Source organism: Rana temporaria, chromosome 5 (assembly GCF_905171775.1).
Source record: "Rana temporaria chromosome 5, aRanTem1.1, whole genome shotgun sequence".
Lineage (NCBI taxonomy): Eukaryota > Metazoa > Chordata > Amphibia > Anura > Ranidae > Rana > Rana temporaria.
In genome coordinates, this window is record NC_053493.1 from 371,567,113 (window position 1) to 371,585,680 (window position 18,568).

At 43.3% G+C, this 18,568-nt stretch overlaps 1 protein-coding gene across 1 annotated transcript in view; it reads right to left on the bottom strand.

The window, feature by feature from the left end:
- Nucleotides 1-12,836: 12,836 nt before the first annotated feature.
- Nucleotides 12,837-18,568, bottom strand: part of LRP12 (LDL receptor related protein 12) — a 72,069-nt gene continuing 66,337 nt past the window's right edge. Inside the window, exons 7-8 of the mRNA XM_040354841.1 lie at nucleotides 16,465-16,597; nucleotides 12,837-14,344 (exon numbers count right to left, since the gene is read on the bottom strand). Coding sequence (XP_040210775.1) covers nucleotides 13,496-14,344; nucleotides 16,465-16,597 — 982 coding nt within the window. The 3' untranslated portion in view covers nucleotides 12,837-13,495. The remainder of the gene's footprint in view (nucleotides 14,345-16,464; nucleotides 16,598-18,568) is intronic.

Here is an 18,568-nt window from a genome sequence, read left to right on the forward strand (position 1 = left end):
GGTATCTTTCTGAGGCTCACCGAGGAGACTTTTCCTTCATTTCAGGTTCACCAAGGAGGGTCTGTGGCAGAGACTTTTCCTACAATTGTTCAAGTGATACTCCGGCTGCCAGGTCAGTGAGAGAGGCCTGTCGGGGTATGCTAAACCCACTCGGGCAGTAGTGGCGCAAAGAAGTGTTACGCTTGGGAGCAGGACTGTTTCCCTATCATCACTCCTGAATCTGCTGTTCTCTCTTCTTCAATTTTACTTTCCTCACCACAAGTTTATTGTTTTTACCCGGCTGGGTAATAAAGAGTACAGCAAAGAACACCTGTTGCAGACATTCCTTTACTTCGACCACATGCAATACGCATCATTCACCCTAGGAATTCAGAGGAGCCATGAGGTAAATGTGCCACCCAAACAACCAGCAGCTCCTCCGGGGGTAGTGCTACATACCTGAGAACGAAGCCCCCAAAAAGCTTCTTCCTGTTTTCGCCGCTCCGGCGCTGTGATTGGATGGAGCGGCGATGATGTCACTCCTGCGTATGCCATTCACAAAAACGGCACTGCTCAGTGCGCCTGCACTGTTGTCTACGGCGCGCATGCGCCGTAGACAGCGGTGCCCGTTTTTGTGAAAATATCTCCTTAACCTACACGATAATTCTTGCACCTGCAGGTAAGCCTTAGGCTTCATTTCCACTGACGTTTTTACAGCCACTTTTCTGAGCGTTTTTTACAGCTTAAAAACCCCTGTCCATGTTATTCTATGGCATCATGCCCTCATAGGCGTTTTTGAGCTGCAAATGGCATAGGCGTTTTTGAGCTGTAAAAAAAACGCAGGACCAGGGCGTTCTGAAGCTCCAGAGTAGAGCTGTAAAATCGCCAGATGTTAAAAAACGCTCAAAAACATGCGAAAACGCTCAAAAACGCTACCACTGCGTTTTTGAGCTCCAGCTCAAAAAAATAAATAAATAAACAAACATGGACAGGCGTTAAGCTGTAAAAAAGGCTAAAGAAAGTGGCTGTAAAAACGTCCATGGAAATGAAGCCTAAATCTAGTGAAATTCTGAATGAACAAAAATAGCAGCACTAAGTTCAGTGACTGAACAAAAGTAACTAAATATACCCCTGTGAAAGAGTGTATCATACATATACTAAAACACTTCACAACACTGCATACTCGATGGTCGGTGGTCCAAACGTAATGGAACGCTGAGTAACCATTCCCAGACCAGTTTTGTCCCTCAGGACTTCTTCAATGGGATCGGTTTCACAGTCTAATCCCCGCCCCTATATACCCCGTCCGTACGTGAACCCGGACGTGTATCACACTGCATCTGTGCGTGCTCCGCGTTCCCACGACCACACTGAATGCGTTCGCGAACCCGGACATACACCGTAATGCGTCTATACATACTCCGTGTCTCCATGACCATAAAACATCAGGTATGACCCCGCTTGCAATGATCATAGGGACCATGAGCATTGCATAATTACTAATACATAATACTTTTGAATATTCAGAAACTTTTACAGCCCAGCCTGCATATCAGATGAAGTGCATTAATATCACAATATACCCTCCAAATAATAAAATAGCATCACTTAAGAAGCAAATATAAAATAAAATCACTAAAATCATATATGGGTTGGAAAGAGAGAGGGGGGGGGGGGGGAAGAAAGCATATACTCATACATATCATGTGTGCATTAACCACATGAAGATAATCATATACACTCCCTATAGTAACCAACAACGAATATTTTGTCAAGAAGGTTAAACTAAACAAATCGCATAATGCCGATCACCCATATAGTGTATTACATAGATGAACGGCTAATTGGATAACCAAATGACATACAGGAACTATCATTTAGTATCTCCAACTTAATGCGAAAGAGAAAAGGGGAGAGAAAACATATACTCATATACGTATCTTGTGTGCATTAAACACATGGAGATAATCATATACTCTCCCTATAATAACCAACAACACATATTCTGTCAAGAAGGTTAAACTAAAAAAGTCGCAGATGCAGTGCGATACACGTCTGGGTTCACGTACAGACGGGTTATATAGGGGCGGGGATTAGACTGTGAAACCGATCCCATTGAAGAAGTCCTGAGGGACGAAACTGGTCTGGGAATGGTTACACAGCGTTCCATTACGTTCGGACCACCGACCATCGTGTGTGCAGTGTTGTGAAGTAAAGAGGAGAGCGTCCGGAGCGGGGGGTGAGACCTATGGTTAAACAGTGTGTCCGCCAAGACCATAATACATCAAGGTTTCCCGCACATCGGAGAACTGGAGAAAGTGCAGAGAAGGGCAACCAAACGGATAAGAGGCATGGAGGAGCTCAGCTATGAGGAAAGATTAGAAGAACTAAATGTATTCACTCTTGAGAAGAGGAGAATTAGGGGGGATATGATCAACATGTACAAATATATAAGAGGTCCATACAGTGAACTTGGTGTTGAGTTATTCACTTTACGGTCAAGAGGACAAGGGGGCACTCTTTACGTCTAGAGGAAAAAGAGATTTCACCTCCAAATACGGAAAGGTTTTTTCACAGTAAGAGCTGTGAAAATGTGGAACAGACTCCCTCCAGAGGTGATTCTATCCAGCTCAGTAGATTGCTTTAAGAAAGGATTCTTTCCTAAATGTACAGAATATAACTGAGTACTAATATTTATAGGTAAAGTTGATCCAGGGTAAATCCGATTGCCTCTCGGGGGATCAGGAAGGATTTTTTTCCCCTGCTGTAGCAAATTGGATCATGCTCTGCTGGGGTTTTTTCCTTCCTCTGGATCAACTGTGGGTATGGAGTTGGGTGTATAGGATTTTACTGTGTTTTTTATTTTATTTTTTGTGGTTGAACTGGATGGACTTGTGTCTTTTTTCAACCTGACTAACTACCCTGTTTCTCCGAAAATAAGCCCTACCCCGAAAATAAGACCTAGCGTGAGTTTCTGGGATGGCTGCAATATAAGCCCTACCCCAAAAATAAGCCCTAGTTAAAGTCCTTGTAAAAACATGTAATCCGTTCTGTAAAAAGATTATATAATGTGCAGTGTGTCTCCCTTTTGTAACTTTATTGTGGAAAATACCTTATTTACAACACTGCTGGGCGCTCACGTGACCTGCCGGAGCTCTTCTCTCCTCCTGGCTGATGTCAGCTGTTTTTTTTTCAATAAAACTTTATTAAGCCCCTACCCACTGCAGTACTCAGAGTGGGGCTGACGTCATTGGGGATCTTGGTCCCTCCCTCTGCAGTATTTGAGCTCCAGCGGGTCACGTGAACGGCAAGCAGCACTGTAAATAAGGTATTTTCCACAATAATGTTACACAAGGAGACACACTGCACATGATATTATCCTTTTACAGAACGAATTACATCATTTTATAAGGTCTTTAAACAAAGAATTATTTTTGGGATTACAGAATTTCACAATGCTGACTCCAGAGCAGACAGGGGGAGAAACTATTTTGTACATACCATAAATAAATAAGACATCCCCTGAAAATAAGCCCTAGTGTGTTTTTTTTAGCCAGAATTAATATAAGACCCGGACTTATTTTCGGGGAAACACGGTATGCAACTATGTATTTGGAGCTCACTGCAGAGCTTACTGTTGAAGTGCCTCTGTTTGTTTTAATAGATGTGAGTGCAATGTGTGAAGGCCTCTTGTGCCGTTTTTAAATAAATAATTTTGATATACTTCACCATTGGAGCCATTTTTATATGTGTAATGACATTGAGGTGCTGGAGCACTGGTGGAGTCGTTTTGATGCCTTTGGAGATTCTGCGATTTTGCCAAGCATGTGAATGCGAGGCATGTCTTATTGGTAAGCGCAATTCCTCAGGGGGTGGAGTCACTGAGCACTTATGGTGTGGTGGAAGGTTTAAAGAAAACTGTTCAAGAAGACTAAGTGGACACCTGAAAGTTTAATCACTTGAAATTGAATCACTTATAGACTTGGCTTGTTACAATTTATTTTTGACCACTGGATGAACGTTTTGAACATTTACTCACAATTATTCAGCTCACTTTATGTGTATGTTTTTTTATATGCACATTGTTTTAGTATATGTATGATACACTCTTTCACAGGGGTATATTTAGTTACTTTTGTTCAGTCACTGAACTTAGCGCTGCTATTTTTGTTCACTCAGAATTATTTTTCACTATTTATTTAAAGTAGCTGAACACTTTATTTGGGAAACCAGTCCTTCACATCCTTCTCAGAAGAATCACTTCACTTTCCTCCAATAGCCATCAGAAAAGGGTTAAGTGTGTTGCACCCACACAAAGAATTCACAACATTTACCAAAAAAAAAAAGTTTTTTTAATGTTCATACATAAAACATTTGGTCAGTTTTACTGACTACACAGGACATACAGGACTTGAAACATGCTTGTAAAATGCCATTTTCCAAAGTGTTTCAATTTAATAAATAGCATACAGATACAAACACAATGTTCTCATAATTAAATGTTCAGTATACTTTATAAAAGAAAACAAAAATGCAAAAAAATAAATAACAGCAGTAAAATTATTTTCCAATGTAACATAGGTTCCTATTACATTGTGAATTTAACATTACAAAAATATAGAAAAACACAACTAGTGTGAAAAAGTTTCTGAGAACCGGCAAGAATCCAGAAAAAAAAAAAAAGGTTATTAGTTTAAGCAAAAACTGCCCGTAGCAAAAAGCGTTATCCACCTGAATAGATCCGAGTAAGCGCATAGTGTTTTGTTAATGCATGTATATAGCAATATACACACAATGATTCACAGAACTCTGCAAGTACCATACTCCCAAACATCACTAAATTAAAAAGAAATAAATAAGCTCTGCTTTGTCGTACCAATCTTCCCATTATTTTCAGAAGCAAATCTTGCTGGAAATGGAATCCTCCATCAGACAGACACATGGAAAAGTAACATTTTGTACCAATAAAAGAAAAAATGCACAATAACCAATTATAGATGTGACAGGAAAATGCATAGTATTACTTTTCTTGTCCCTTTAACACTGTTGTACTCAGGAATAAAAACATTAATCCTAAAAGGGCATGTCCACTTTTACACCCTAGACCCCGGGGAGGACGGTGCGTCTTCCTGACAATCCACTCCAACCTGCACCTAAAATAGAGGCTGACGTATAGGAGAACCATTCACAACCAGCCAATAAGGATAATACAGTACTCCAGGCAAACGGATAAAAAAGAAGATCAAAACACGAAGAAGCAATTTTGCCAGCCCAAGGTTTTGTATTTCTACCAGGGCAGGAGACATGATGGAGACATGGGGGATCATTTACTAAAACTGTAGAGTGCAAAATCTGGTGCAGCTCTGCATGGTGGCCAATCAGCTTCTAAATTTTGCTTGTTCAATTAGGCTTTGACACAAAAAAAGGAAGCGGATTGGTTTCTATGCAGAGCTGCATCAGATTTTGCAATTTGCAGTTTTAGTAAATCAACCCCATGATATTACTCCGCTATAGTTAAACCAAAAAATTCAGGCTAGGTTCACACTGCTGCAAATTCTATTGCGAATTTGAGCCATTGCGATAGCTCAAATTCGCAAGTCATTTAAATTACATATAGGTAGATTCAGAGAGAATGGTGCAAAGTTGCGGCGGTGTAGCTTAGCGTGTTTAGGCTACGCCGCCGTAAGTTAGCGAGGCAAGTACTTGGGGCCAGATCCACAAAAGGGATACGCAGGCGTATCTGCTGATACGCCATCGTATCCCTGTTTCTATCTATGCGACTGATTCATATCAGTTACGCATAGATATTCCTAAGATCCGGCAGGTGTAATAGTTTTACACTGTCGGATCTTAGGATGCAGTACCGCGGCCGCCGCTGGGGGCATTTCTCGTCGAAATTCCGCGTCGGGTATGCAAATTAGCACTTACGGAGATCCACAAAGGGTTTTTCCCTTCGTTAATTCTCCGTAAGTGTTAGTTTGCCGTCGCAAAATTAGGGCTGCTTTTACAAAGTGTAAACTTAGTACACCATGTAAAAGTAGACCCTTCTTTCCCGCGTCGCTGTCAAATTTAAAAAAAAAAAAAAAAATTTCCCACCGCATCTCTTTTTTACCCGTCGCGATTCACAAAACTCGGCGCAACGTAACGTAACGCAAAGCACATCGGGAAAATAGCGTCGGGGGCATGCGCAGTATGTCCGGCGCGGGAGCGCGCCTAATTTAAATGGGACTCGCCCCATTAGATTGGGCACGCCTTGCGCCGGACAGATTTAAGTTACACAGCTGCAAATTTCTAGGTAAGTGCTTTGTGGATCGGGCACTTAGGTAGAAATTTTGCGGCGGTGGAACTTAAAATCGGAACATTTAAGTTAAGCCCGCTAGTTGTGGATCTGGCCCTTGATTCTCAAAGTACTTGCCTGCTAAGTTACGGCGGCGTAGCCTAAAGCGGGCGGGCGTAAGGACGCCTAATTCAAATGTGTGTAAGGGGGCGTGTTTTAGGTCAATGGGGCTTGACCTTACGTTTTTGACGTTTTTTATAACTGCGCATGTGCCGTGCGCCTACATTTCCCAGTATGCATTGTGGCTAAGTAGGCAGCACGGGCATATTGATTTCGACGTGGACGTAAACAACGTAAATCCCTATTCACGGACGACTTACGCAAACAACGTAAAAATTTCGAATTTCGAAGCGGGAACGGCGCCCATACTTTAACATTACCATTCCATCTATTAGATGGAATAATTTTAGGCCTGATAATGCCTTACGGAAACGGCGTAAATGTACTGCGGCGGCCGGGCGTACGTTCGTGAATCGGCGTATCTACTAATTTACATATTCTACGCCGACCGCAATGGAAGCGCCACCTAGCGCCCAGCCTCAATATTGCAAACTAAGATAGGATGGCGCAAGCCGTCGTATCTTAGATATGTTTAAGCGTATCTCTGTTTGAGAATACACTTAAACATAAGTCGGCGTAGATTCTGAGTTAGGTCGCCTTATCTACTGATAAGCCGGCCTAACTCTTTCTGAATCTACCTAATAGTTTAACATTAGTGCCCTTCACATCAATGCGTTGCTAATATAAGCTGCGGGAAAAAAGGGTCCTGTGCGAGTTTGATCCGTGTGTGATGCAAATTCAGCTCTATAGACTGGCATTCCCTGAAATCGCGGCAAAAACGCAGCTGTAAAATCGCGCGATTTTGAATTTGCAGCCGTGTGAACCTAGCCTAAGGCAGATAAAAAAAAGAAAAAGAAAAATTATATACTTGCAGTGAGGTTGTGGCCGCAATGCAAAGGTTAATTGCCCATTTTTGTCTAGGAAAAAATAAAAAGAGATATACTTACCTGATCTTCAACTCCTTTCTGCAGCTAGACTGGTCCCCACAGCTTCTGCACTCCAGCACTCTTATGCCGCGTACACACGGCCGTTTATCATGACGAGAAAAATGCAATTTTTTTAATTGGTCGTGAAAAATGGTCGTGTGTAGACTCCAGAGCAATTTTCGCAATGAGAAAAATGGCCATTAAAAATTTAAAACCTGCTCTTTTTCACATCGTCGTTTTTTCTCGCAGTGAATAACGGTCATGTGTAGGCTTTAACGACGGGGAAAAAAACGTGCACGCTCAGAAGCAAGTTATGAGAAGGGAAATTTGCATAATCAGCCCAAAGGGTGGCGCCTTTCGAATGGAACTTTATAGTGCCGTTGTACGTCACCGCGCTTTGCTCAAGCATTTTTTATCACAATTGTGTGTATGCAAGGTAGGCTTAAGAGAAATCACGTTGAGAAATTTTTTTTTTTCCATGACATGAATAACGGTCGTGTGTACGCGGCATAAGGTCCTGAGATTATCAAGACTAGACCAGGGACCATGGCTCTGCTATGGACGGGAGAGCCCTGAGGGACAGTCCACCGCCAGATCATGGGGAGCTGCCTGGCAGGGGAGCAGAGGATCAGGTAGGTAAAATCTTTTAGCCTCTCCCGAGGACACAGCAGACATACAACTTGAATTACAGTAAATGTAGTAAACTTTAGCTGCGCCACTTGCTGGACAGCACATTCTATCACACGGTCAAGAAAAAATAATAATAATAATAATAATAATAATAATGATGAGAGAGATTGCCTTTGCGGACCTTCCCTTCTGGAACAACTGCTTGGTTGTTGTACTGACCCTCTGGCTTGGATTCCTAAAGTCACTGACCCTAAACAAGAATGCAAATATACACTTTGGACTTGACTGTCTACTCACCCAGGTCAGTAAACAGGAAAGTGCTAAAGCCAGAAGCTTAGTGTAACTCCCAAAGTTTAGAGGAACGGTAGGCTGCGATTACGTGGCAATGCACCAAGATGGAGGTTTAACTGCATTCTTCGTTTTACCTAATAAGATGAAAGTTTGCAGTTCACAAACAAAATGCATACAAGAACAGACTAGGTATTTATGATACAAAATGTATAATTATCTCCTGGAAGTCTCCATTTCACATGAAGCTCTATTCTACCCTTAGCTTAGCTCATAGGGCCTCATAATTACTGCTGGACAGAAGATAGCTATGGGTTATCAACATCTAAACTATATGATAATTAAATAGAAAAATAAATAAATGGGGATCTACTTTAGGTTTAACAAATTGCCCAACCATTACAAAAATACACATGGGGGGCACTTATCAAGCAAATTAGCAACACATTTAGTCACAAATCAGGCTGCATCCCCTTCAGCAAAGTCCCTGTGACCAGTTTACAGTTCTGTGCCTCTGAATTCCTAGGCAGCCAAGTGCAACAATTGCAAAGTTCAAAGACAGATTTATTACTGAAGAGCTTGAGGTAATCACATCCGTATTAGTGCATTTGCAGCAAGAACAATCGAGTACTGTCTATAATTTTCACCAAAATCCACATTTTCAGGACAAGCTTTCGGGGGGTGTCCCCTTCTTCAAGGTCCAAGAAATACTTGAGTACTGATTAGACCTTGAAGAAGAGGACAGCCCCTGAAAAGCTTGCCCTGAAAATTTGGATGTTAGCGGAAATAAAAAAGTATTACTGAGCCCAGGTTCACACTGGGTACGATTTGGTACGATTTGAGATGCGATTTCACATGTCAAATCGCATCTCAAATCGGCGGCATTTGCCGGCAATGGCACCATCCTAATCGGTGCAACGCCGCATCTGCAGCGCTGCACCGATTTAAAAAAGTAGTTCCTGTACTACTTTTTGCGATTTCGGGCCACGATTTACATTGAACCCTGCACAGATGTCTCTTAAATCGCGGCCAAACCGCAGCCGCGAAATTACGGTAAAATTGAGATTTTACCACGATTTTGAATTCGCAGCAGTGTGAACCTAGCCTGAAGAGGAGAGACAAGAAGCAGCTCGCTATGGGGGCACCCGAGCTGCAGCTCCATGTGTTCAGTCAGACACGGAGTCGTGGTTCGGCCCTGCCCCCTCTCTCTCCTGATTGGCTAACCAAGTTTGATTGACAGCCATGGGATTCAATGGCATTGCTGCTGCTGTGTCTCAGCCAATCAGCAGGGAGAGTCCGGACGAATGCATTAAGATAAAAAAAAAAACTACTGCCTTAACAACCATTTTAAGGACAAGGGTTAAAATGACATAATTGGATGGACATGACAAGCCAGGCAATTTGTATTTTTCAGAAGGCAATCAGCAAAGATATTATTTCTCCCATGTCAGGCTTTCTATAATACCAGTTTAAAAAACAAAAAAACTGTGCAGCATGAAATCAGCAATTCTCAGTCACAGCTTGAATAATACACCTCCATACTTTAAAGAAGGCCATCAACCAAATGTGATTCAGTTACGGGAGGATGGAAGTTGTGTGTAAATGGTACTTACCTCTACAGTGCCCACATGAAGAAACAGCAATGTAAAGCTCAAAAAAAGGTCTGGCCGTGGCACATGATACTACCCCTCTTGGTGCCAGAGGACGAGGCCTACACCAAAGTGTACAAGTGGAGGAATTTGCCAGAAGAACACAACAGTGCGGGATCTTCACATTGGGACTGCAGAAGAAAGCCTGAATTCTACACAATCTGCCCCCATTACTCTCCACAATAATGTACACATCTTGGGTAGAGGTCGTCTTTAACAGACATGAGCCCCCCAGTACATGTGGCCTCTTTCAGTTAAAGAGTATGTCAATGCAGAAAAATATATACAAATGGTAAATAAAAGCTAAAGAATTAAAATAAACATGTTACATTTTCATACAAAAAAAAATATAACATAATACTCAGCAAATGGAAGAAGATCAAATCACCGGGCCCCACACACAAGTGTCTGAGGCAAGGAACGTTCTTGTTGCTCCTCCGGCAGTATGAATAAGACTGATCGGTTGATATGAGAAACAAGCACATTTCCTCCTATAGACACTTTTAGGAGACCCAATATTTTATCCTAGGGGTTTCCTGAATCAAATTCAAGGGGTCTCCTGTACTGACCAATGGTGTTGGAAAGGAACTTGCTGATGGAGCGCCATTAATGTTGGATGCAAATGCAGCCTGTTTATTCCCTGGGAACCAGCAACTAGAGAAGTCAGCAGCAACTTTGCCATCTTATTAAAGGGTTTCTGAACTATACTGGGCCTGAGAGGGAATTCTAAGCCTTCTGAGGCCCCGTACACACGACCGGTTTTCTCGGCAGAATTCAGCAAGAAATTCGATGGGAGACGTATTCTGCCGAGAAAACCGGTCATGTGTACACTTTTCGCCGAGAAACCCGTCTGGAAACTCGTCAAGCCAAAAAGAGAGCATGTTCTCTATTTCCTCGTTGGGCAATGGGAACATTTGGCTCGACGAGTTTTCTGACAGCCGAACAAGGAACTCGACTAGCAAAACGATGTGTTTTGCCCGTCGAATTTCTCGGTCGTGTGTACGGGGCCTGAAAGTTTGAAGTTTTAATGTACCCACCTAATAAAATATACAATTAAAGCTCACAATAAGTGCCAATATAGTGGCTCCAGTGAACCACACACACCTCCTTAATCTGCCCACCCAAATCGAGGAGATTCAGTAAACTGTTTCAGTACATAGGGACTTATGCGCACAATTTATTGCGTGCAGATGTGTCATTTCTACACGTCTGAACACAGCAGTATTGTATGGTATGCTCTGCTCTGTATTGGTCCACAGCCTGCAGCTGCATCAACCAAAACTAGAAAAATCTGCTTTCACGGTCCTGCGATTGGACCATATTTTACACTGTAAGCATATAAACAGTTGTCATAATGTTTACATGTGTACAGCATACTGGACCCTATGCGGATCCTTTGCACATGGCCGACATGTAAATAGCAGGTGCCGCTGGCTACACACCATGTACATGTCAGCCCTGCAATAAACAGTCATGCAGCGGCTGAGTACAATGCACATTCAGAATGACTCCAGGCTGAGTTCATTCTGTGCCGCCATACTAATGACTCATTCAGGGTCAGTTCACACCAGAACACGGTTCGGGGAAACTCACATTCTGTGCGCGTTTCCTACACGGTGTTCAAAATGCACTGCAGTTGCGATCTGCAGCGGGTGTTAGGGACGTACCGATACCATTTTTTTCAGCGAGAGTAGAAGTACAGATACTCTTCCTCAAGTATTCGCTGATTCCGATACTGTCGAATACCCATTTTTTCCCCCGTCCGTTACGATTTGAGCCCATACAAAATGAATGAGCTCAAATTGCACTGCAAAGATTTGCTTTGGAGTTGAACAGGAATGCGGTTTAATTTCTGTCCGAATCAAATGTGGTTTCCTGCTCAGATCGCATTCGATTCTTTGCAGTGCAATTTGAGCTCATTCATTTTCTATGGGATCAAATCGCACCGCACCTCACAAAAACAGCATTGGTTTTAGGTATTGGACTTGTACTCGTGCAAATGCTTAATATCTGCATTGATGCCAATATAGGTATCGGTGCAACCCTAGTTGGTGCCAATATTAAGTAAATGACACACCAAACACAGGTTGCAAATGCATTGCATTTGCCCACACCGGATCCCATGGTACAGAAGTTTCCAAAAGTAATGCAAGCACTGTTTTTGGTGTGGTGCAGTGCAATTGCAGCTCATTTAAAATAAACAGAACTGCATGTGAATCGCACAGAACATAAGAATAGTGTATAATCAATGGGTGCTGCTGCTGATTGCATACTATTGTTGACATGTTAGCCCTACATAAGTCATTCACGCAGCGGTGCCACATGTGCAGCCAGTACACACCTCATACAGACATATAGGGGGTGCATGTCCTTATCAGTTCAGACGCAGTGCAGGAAGCTTTCTATGCAGATCTTGTGCAAAAATATACAATTGTGTACAGTGACATCTGCAGCCGCTTCCCTGGATCTCGGTTCACTGTCACAAGACCCTTTCAGCACTTCCAGATAGTGTTGAGAACTGCCTATTGCCATTGATCTATAAGCAAAATAGGTGAGTTTATTGGTCAGAGTGCACAAGAGGGTGCAGGGCCTTGATACTATGGTGAAGTTCCCAAGCAGGCACATTACAGTAGCCTGTAGTCAGACCGCTAATGGCTCTAAAAGGTGCATGCAGACACTGCTAGGTGCCCATAGCGCACTGCTGCAGACACTGCTAGGTGCCCATAACGCACTGCTGCAGACACAGCTAGGTGCCCATAATGCACTGCTGCAGACACAGCTAGGTGCCCATAATGCGCTGCTGCAGACACAGCTAGGTGCCCATAATGCACTGCTGCAGACACAGCTAGGTGCCCATAATGCGCTGCTGCAGACACAGCTAGGTGCCCATAATGCGCTGCTGCAGACACAGCTAGGTGCCCATAATGCGCTGCTGCAGACACAGCTAGGTGCCCATAATGCACTGCTGCAGACACAGCTAGGTGCCCATAATGCACTGCTGCAGACACAGCTAGGTGCCCATAATGCGCTGCTGCAGACACAGCTAGGTGCCCATAATGCACTGCTGTGGCCCATTTAATACCTTATTGTACTGACAAGTTTTGCTTGATCTTGCAAGTTATATTTTGGTAACTGGGATTCATATACTATGCTATTCTCTGTAGATTGGCAAAATCAACATGTGCATATTAGGGAGAAGAAAAATGTCTGTCTGGAAGAAATAAAAATTCAAAAGGGAATATGAATAGATTTCTTCATCTCCACTAAAGATCTCATTACAGCACAAGGTGCTGCCGTTCCCAGCTCCCAGGAAATAGATGAAAATAACAAAATACTTGCCTGCGCTGTTTGCAGTTGATGAGCCCACTTAACACAACCAATCATTTTGTAGCATACACTAGATACGAACTGTACACCGTGCCAAGAACTCACGGACCACCCACCTATATGTCTGCGGACAAAACATTTCACTGTAATAACCAGAAGTGCCATGAAGCAGAACTCGTGCCTGGGGTAGCTCACTGCCGCCTGAACTTACCAGGCCCTCATTTGTTTCTGTGAAGTACAAAACAGTGACTAGATATTGCTCCGAACATACATCGACCGATGCTGTGTGCGCACGCTGCCTAGCAGAGAAGCAATGCCTCATCATCGCTTGCTTCGTTCTTCAGCACGGCTTCCAAGCAGGTATCTGGAATCTGAGCGGTGTGCACAATTCCGCAGCACTCACAGGGGCCATCGCGGCCACATGGCCTGGCCCCTTGAGGTGTTGGGCTGTGCTGTGCAAGTCCTTGCCCCTGCTCAGAAGCAAGATCGAGTAAAGGTCTAGTGCAGTCATTAAGATCAAAGTCTAAGGCGGGGATTAACATCTCTACATCGTCGTCATCATCCCGCCCAACGCTGCTGCTGTCGAGCTGCCTCAGGGGGCTTTGGTTCTGGCCTGCAGAGCTTGACCTCCCAAGAGTAATTCGTACCCAACGTAAACCTTGAGTCATTCGGCTAAGTGCACTGCTGAGTTGCTGGCGAGCTGGACTGACGACTGTTGGTTCTGGCACACGCGTGTTCTGCCGGCTATCTGCGGAGTTGCCGCTGCTGGAGGAAGGAGTGGTGGAGCTTCCACCTCCATTCACTGAAGCCTCTACGGCAGAAGCAGGAGGTGTTTTCTGAGGCAATGGAGCAGCCACACCACCCACTGCTCCTTGTGCATCCCGTCTGTCGTGGTCTCCATCATTGTCCTCAGACTCCACAGAGAAGAGCCCTCTGTGTGTACCACCTCGATCATCTCTGCTGCTGCCACGGCTTAAAGAACTCTCCCCGTCGGCTGAAGCCAAGGCAAGGGATCCCGGGCTGCGTGACCGCACAAAATTGTAAATTCTGTTCCAGATGTTGCTGGATCGTCTTGTGATTGGGAGTCTGATTGATGTGAAGCCCAGCTGAGATCGGACTGCTAATCTTAAATTTTCCAAAACAGAAGCCTGTGAAAACGAGAAAGGAAACTGGTAAAGCCATAATAAAAAAAAAAAAAAAAAAAAAAACACATAATAAAGCGAATATAAAAATCATGAATTTAAAGCTGAACTCCAAACAGCTAAAACACACAGATAAAATGTTTATGATGTTTTGCCTACCAAAAAATGTGTAATTTCTGTCAATCCAATACTCAAAAGGAGAAGCACAGTCAAAGCTTATTTGGCTGTACTTCTCCTGTGGATCACATGAGTGCAGTTCGTTCTGCACTCCTATGACCAGTTTTCAGCTGAAGCCCGCTGTCCTCATGGGGCTGGTCCAGGCTGGGGAAAGATTGTGACCATATGGTCCGGAATCACCCCACATGCATGGACCAGCACCCGGCTCAGTGAGCCACTGAGAGCCTGAGTTGGCCGCTCCCACCCCCCCCACCCCCACAGCCCAGCGCTCCAGTGAGATTGATCAGGGGGGGGGGGTAGTCGGGGGGCAGAGCAGACAGGCGGTGACCGACAGTCACCAGCTCTCTGCTAAGGGAGCTATGTGAACCGAGCAATCAACAGTATTGTGATCGCATGGTTCTCAGCCTTAGAGCCGGCAGGGGACAGGCAGCTTTGGACCAATGCTGGATCAACCTAGGTAAGCATGATAAAAAAAAAATAAAAAAAAATTCCCATACTTCTCTTTTAAGATTTACAGGCAGGAGACCCGATTTTCCTCTGCTGCAGTTAAGTAAGCCGTATACCTTGTACACACGATCGGAAATTCCGATGGAAAAGGCCAGATGGAATTTTTTCATCGGATATTCCAACCGTGTGTGTGCCCCATCTGACTTTTTTCCGTCGGAATTTAGAAATAGAACATGTATTTATCGGAAATTCCGTTAGTCTGTAGGGAACTCCGACGGAGAAAAAAAAAACACATGTGTATGCAAGACAGCTTGAACGGAATTCCGTCTGAAAAATCCGTCGGAAAATCTGATCTTGTGTACAAGGCATTACAGATCTTGGTACTCCCCCAGACTGCAAATGGACAGTGAAAGGAAATACCGCGGACCACTGACCTCATCTCTGCTCTCCTATTGCCATGTAGGGTTAAAGTTAGCACATACAGTGGGGAAAATCATTATTTGATCCTCTGCAGATTTTTTAAGTTCGCCCACTTACAAAGAAATGAAAGGCCTATAATTGTTCTCATAGGTGTATTTTAAATGATAGACACAGAATATCAATTAAATTGCTCACTTCTAGGCTTACGGTGGCGGGGCACAGCTGCAGCTGGAATTAGTGCTGCAGCCATCTAGGTGAATGTTTTTTTTTTTATTTCCAAGCTTTATTTCTCCTTAAATCCATGGTGCTCAGGGAATCCATTCTCACCTTTTAAATAAAACTGACTCAAAGCCATTATAGTTTCCCCTAGTATTAACCCTTCTATTACACCCCCACAACCCAAACCTCCTAGGAAAACCCTAAAAATTAACCAGCAAACTTACTATCAACATAATATTACTAGGCAAACATTGTGAGTAAAACCTAACAAATAACACCCATGCTTAGCTCTCTCCCTACCCTTAACCCTGGGGTGGAGCTGGACTTGAAACTCCAATAAAATTATCACTTTGGAGACAGTACTTACCTTATGGTAAACCTGTGCACAGACTATGCACATTAAAATATTTACAGTTTCTAAACAAGCAGTAAATGCACTTTAAAACATTCATTCATTCACCTCTGTAGCTATAGGCATCATGGAGAAATTACTCTTCAAAATTCACAACCGAGGCACTGAAGTCACAGCCTCTCCTATTGTTTTTTTTATGGCAACAAACTTGCCAGGCCTCTTATGTTAAGATACAGCAGGCACTGGAAGTCATTGGAAATGCAACGAAACCGGACTTCAGGAGGTGAATTTTTTTTCTCTCCATAGTCTGAGCACCAATTTTCTTAAACGCTTACAAACTGTAACAGGCAAACGACTTCTCCGCTATCGGGAAGCATGTCGTTTTGGGCGTATTATGAAATCTGTTCTTGGTGTTGGCAGATAATGGAGGTAAAGGCTCTGCTACCACCTAGACTGAAATAAATGGATCCTTTGTTATTAAAAAAGATGCGTGTTTTCAGAAGACATTTACCTGGTTTGGAGAACACACAGGGAAGTCTTCTACGGGTGGGATTAAACCCTGAGCGATCAATTGTCCATAAGAAGGAGGAGCTTCGCGTCTCAGCAAATCAGCTTCTACCCGGGACAGTTGAGTCTCAAAGGACCTGAAAATAAAGAGACAAGAAAGATTTAGGCATAGATATGGTCAAAATACAATCCGACCTATAAAAACACAACTACACTGCACAATGCCTCCTAAATGAATCTTCAACCTGGGTTACACTACATCAATGTAATGGAGAAGTGGCTGGTCACATACCTCCACCACAACAGTATCCCACCACCTCCTGTGCTATTCATTTTAGCAGCTCTGCCCTCCGCCTACATTGCCTTCACTGTAACAGATGGTCTTCTAAAAGAATTTGCCTTCAAACTTTTATCAACATCCAATGGAATTCCACAGAGCATCTGTCCCATTTGGTCATACCCTTCACTTTATGAGGGGACCTAGACTATGCTACTTGTATGGTAATAGAATTTCACCAGCACACCAAAAATCTCCGGAATGGGTCCTAAGCTTTAATTTGCTTGGAATCTAGGAGCCAGCTAAAAAAGTTAGGAGCCAGAAAACGTCGAGCTTGCGCGCAGAAGCGAACACATACGTGAGCAGCGCCCGCATATGTAAACGGTGTTCAAACCATACATGTGAGGTATCGCCGCGATTGGTAGAGCGAGAGCAATAATTCTAGCCCTAGACCTCCTCTGTAACTTAAAACATGCAACCTGTAGATTTTTTTAAACGTTGCCTATGAAGATTTTATAGGGTAAAAGTTTGTCGGCATTCCACGAGCAGACGCAATTTTGAAGCGTGACATGTTGGGTATGAATTTACTCGGCGTAATATTATCTTTCATAGTATTAAAAAAATGGGGATACATTTACTGTTGTCTATTTTTTAATTAAAAAAAAGTGTAATTTTTTCCCAAAAAAGTGCGCTTGTAAGCCCGCTACGCAAATACGGTGTGACAGAAAGTATTGCAACAATCGCCATTTTATTTTCTAGGGTGTTAGGATAAAAAATATATATAATGTTTGGGGGTTCTAATTAGAGGGAAGAAGATGGCAGTGAAAATAGTGAAAAATTACATTAGAATTGCTGTTTAACTTGTAATGCTTAACTTGTAATACCAACGGCCACCACCAGATGGCGCCAGCTCAAAAAAAAAAACCTTCCAAGCCAAGTCGCCAGGACACTATTTCTAGTCGCCATGGTGACCTGGCGACCGGGATTTGTCGAGCCCTGGTTTACAGCAGATTGCAATGTTTCAGAGCCATGCAAGACCCCTTCATCAGGTCCTGCGTGGCTCTGAAACACTGCAATCTGCTGTAAATGTGTGATCACCGATTAAAGCTTAGGACCCATTCCAGAGACATATTATTGCTCAACTCCAGTCCTCAAGGCGCCCCAACAGGTCATGTTTTCAGCCTTTCGATTATTTTGCACAGGTGACTTGATCAGTTTCACTGCCTTAGTAATTACCACAGCTGATTCGTCTGAGGGAAATCCTGAAAATATGACCTGTTGGGGTGCCTTGAGGACTGGAGTGGAGAAACACTGCATTAAAGAGCAGGGCAGCATGCATGCCACACCCTCACAGGAAGCTGTCTAGAGGTGGACCTCACTGGCAGGATCAACAGGCATTTGTGTGACTTTAACTAGTGTGGCTAAAGCTCAGGTTTGCTGAAGTAAAGTTTCCCTTTAAAGTGCAATCATGGACAAAATGCAAAAAGACCTATAAGAAGTAATTTCTTCTAAAGGGGGGCAATACCAGCTTCTGAGGCCCATGCAGTGTACAGACCATCGGAATTTACGACAACAAAAACTTTCGCAGCTCACACATACGTTGTTATCGGATAATGTAACTTATGAAGAACTGAATCACGATCCAAACTATAATTATAGGCAGGATTTGAATAACCTTGTCGACTATGGTTTTTAGATGAGAGTACTCAAGAAAAAAAAATGATTCTTAGTGCCTAGTTTCAGTAGAGTTCCTACTATATACACGTTGCTAAAGGTCCATAAGGATCTATTAAATCCTCCGGCTAGACCCATAGTAAATGAGATCGGATCC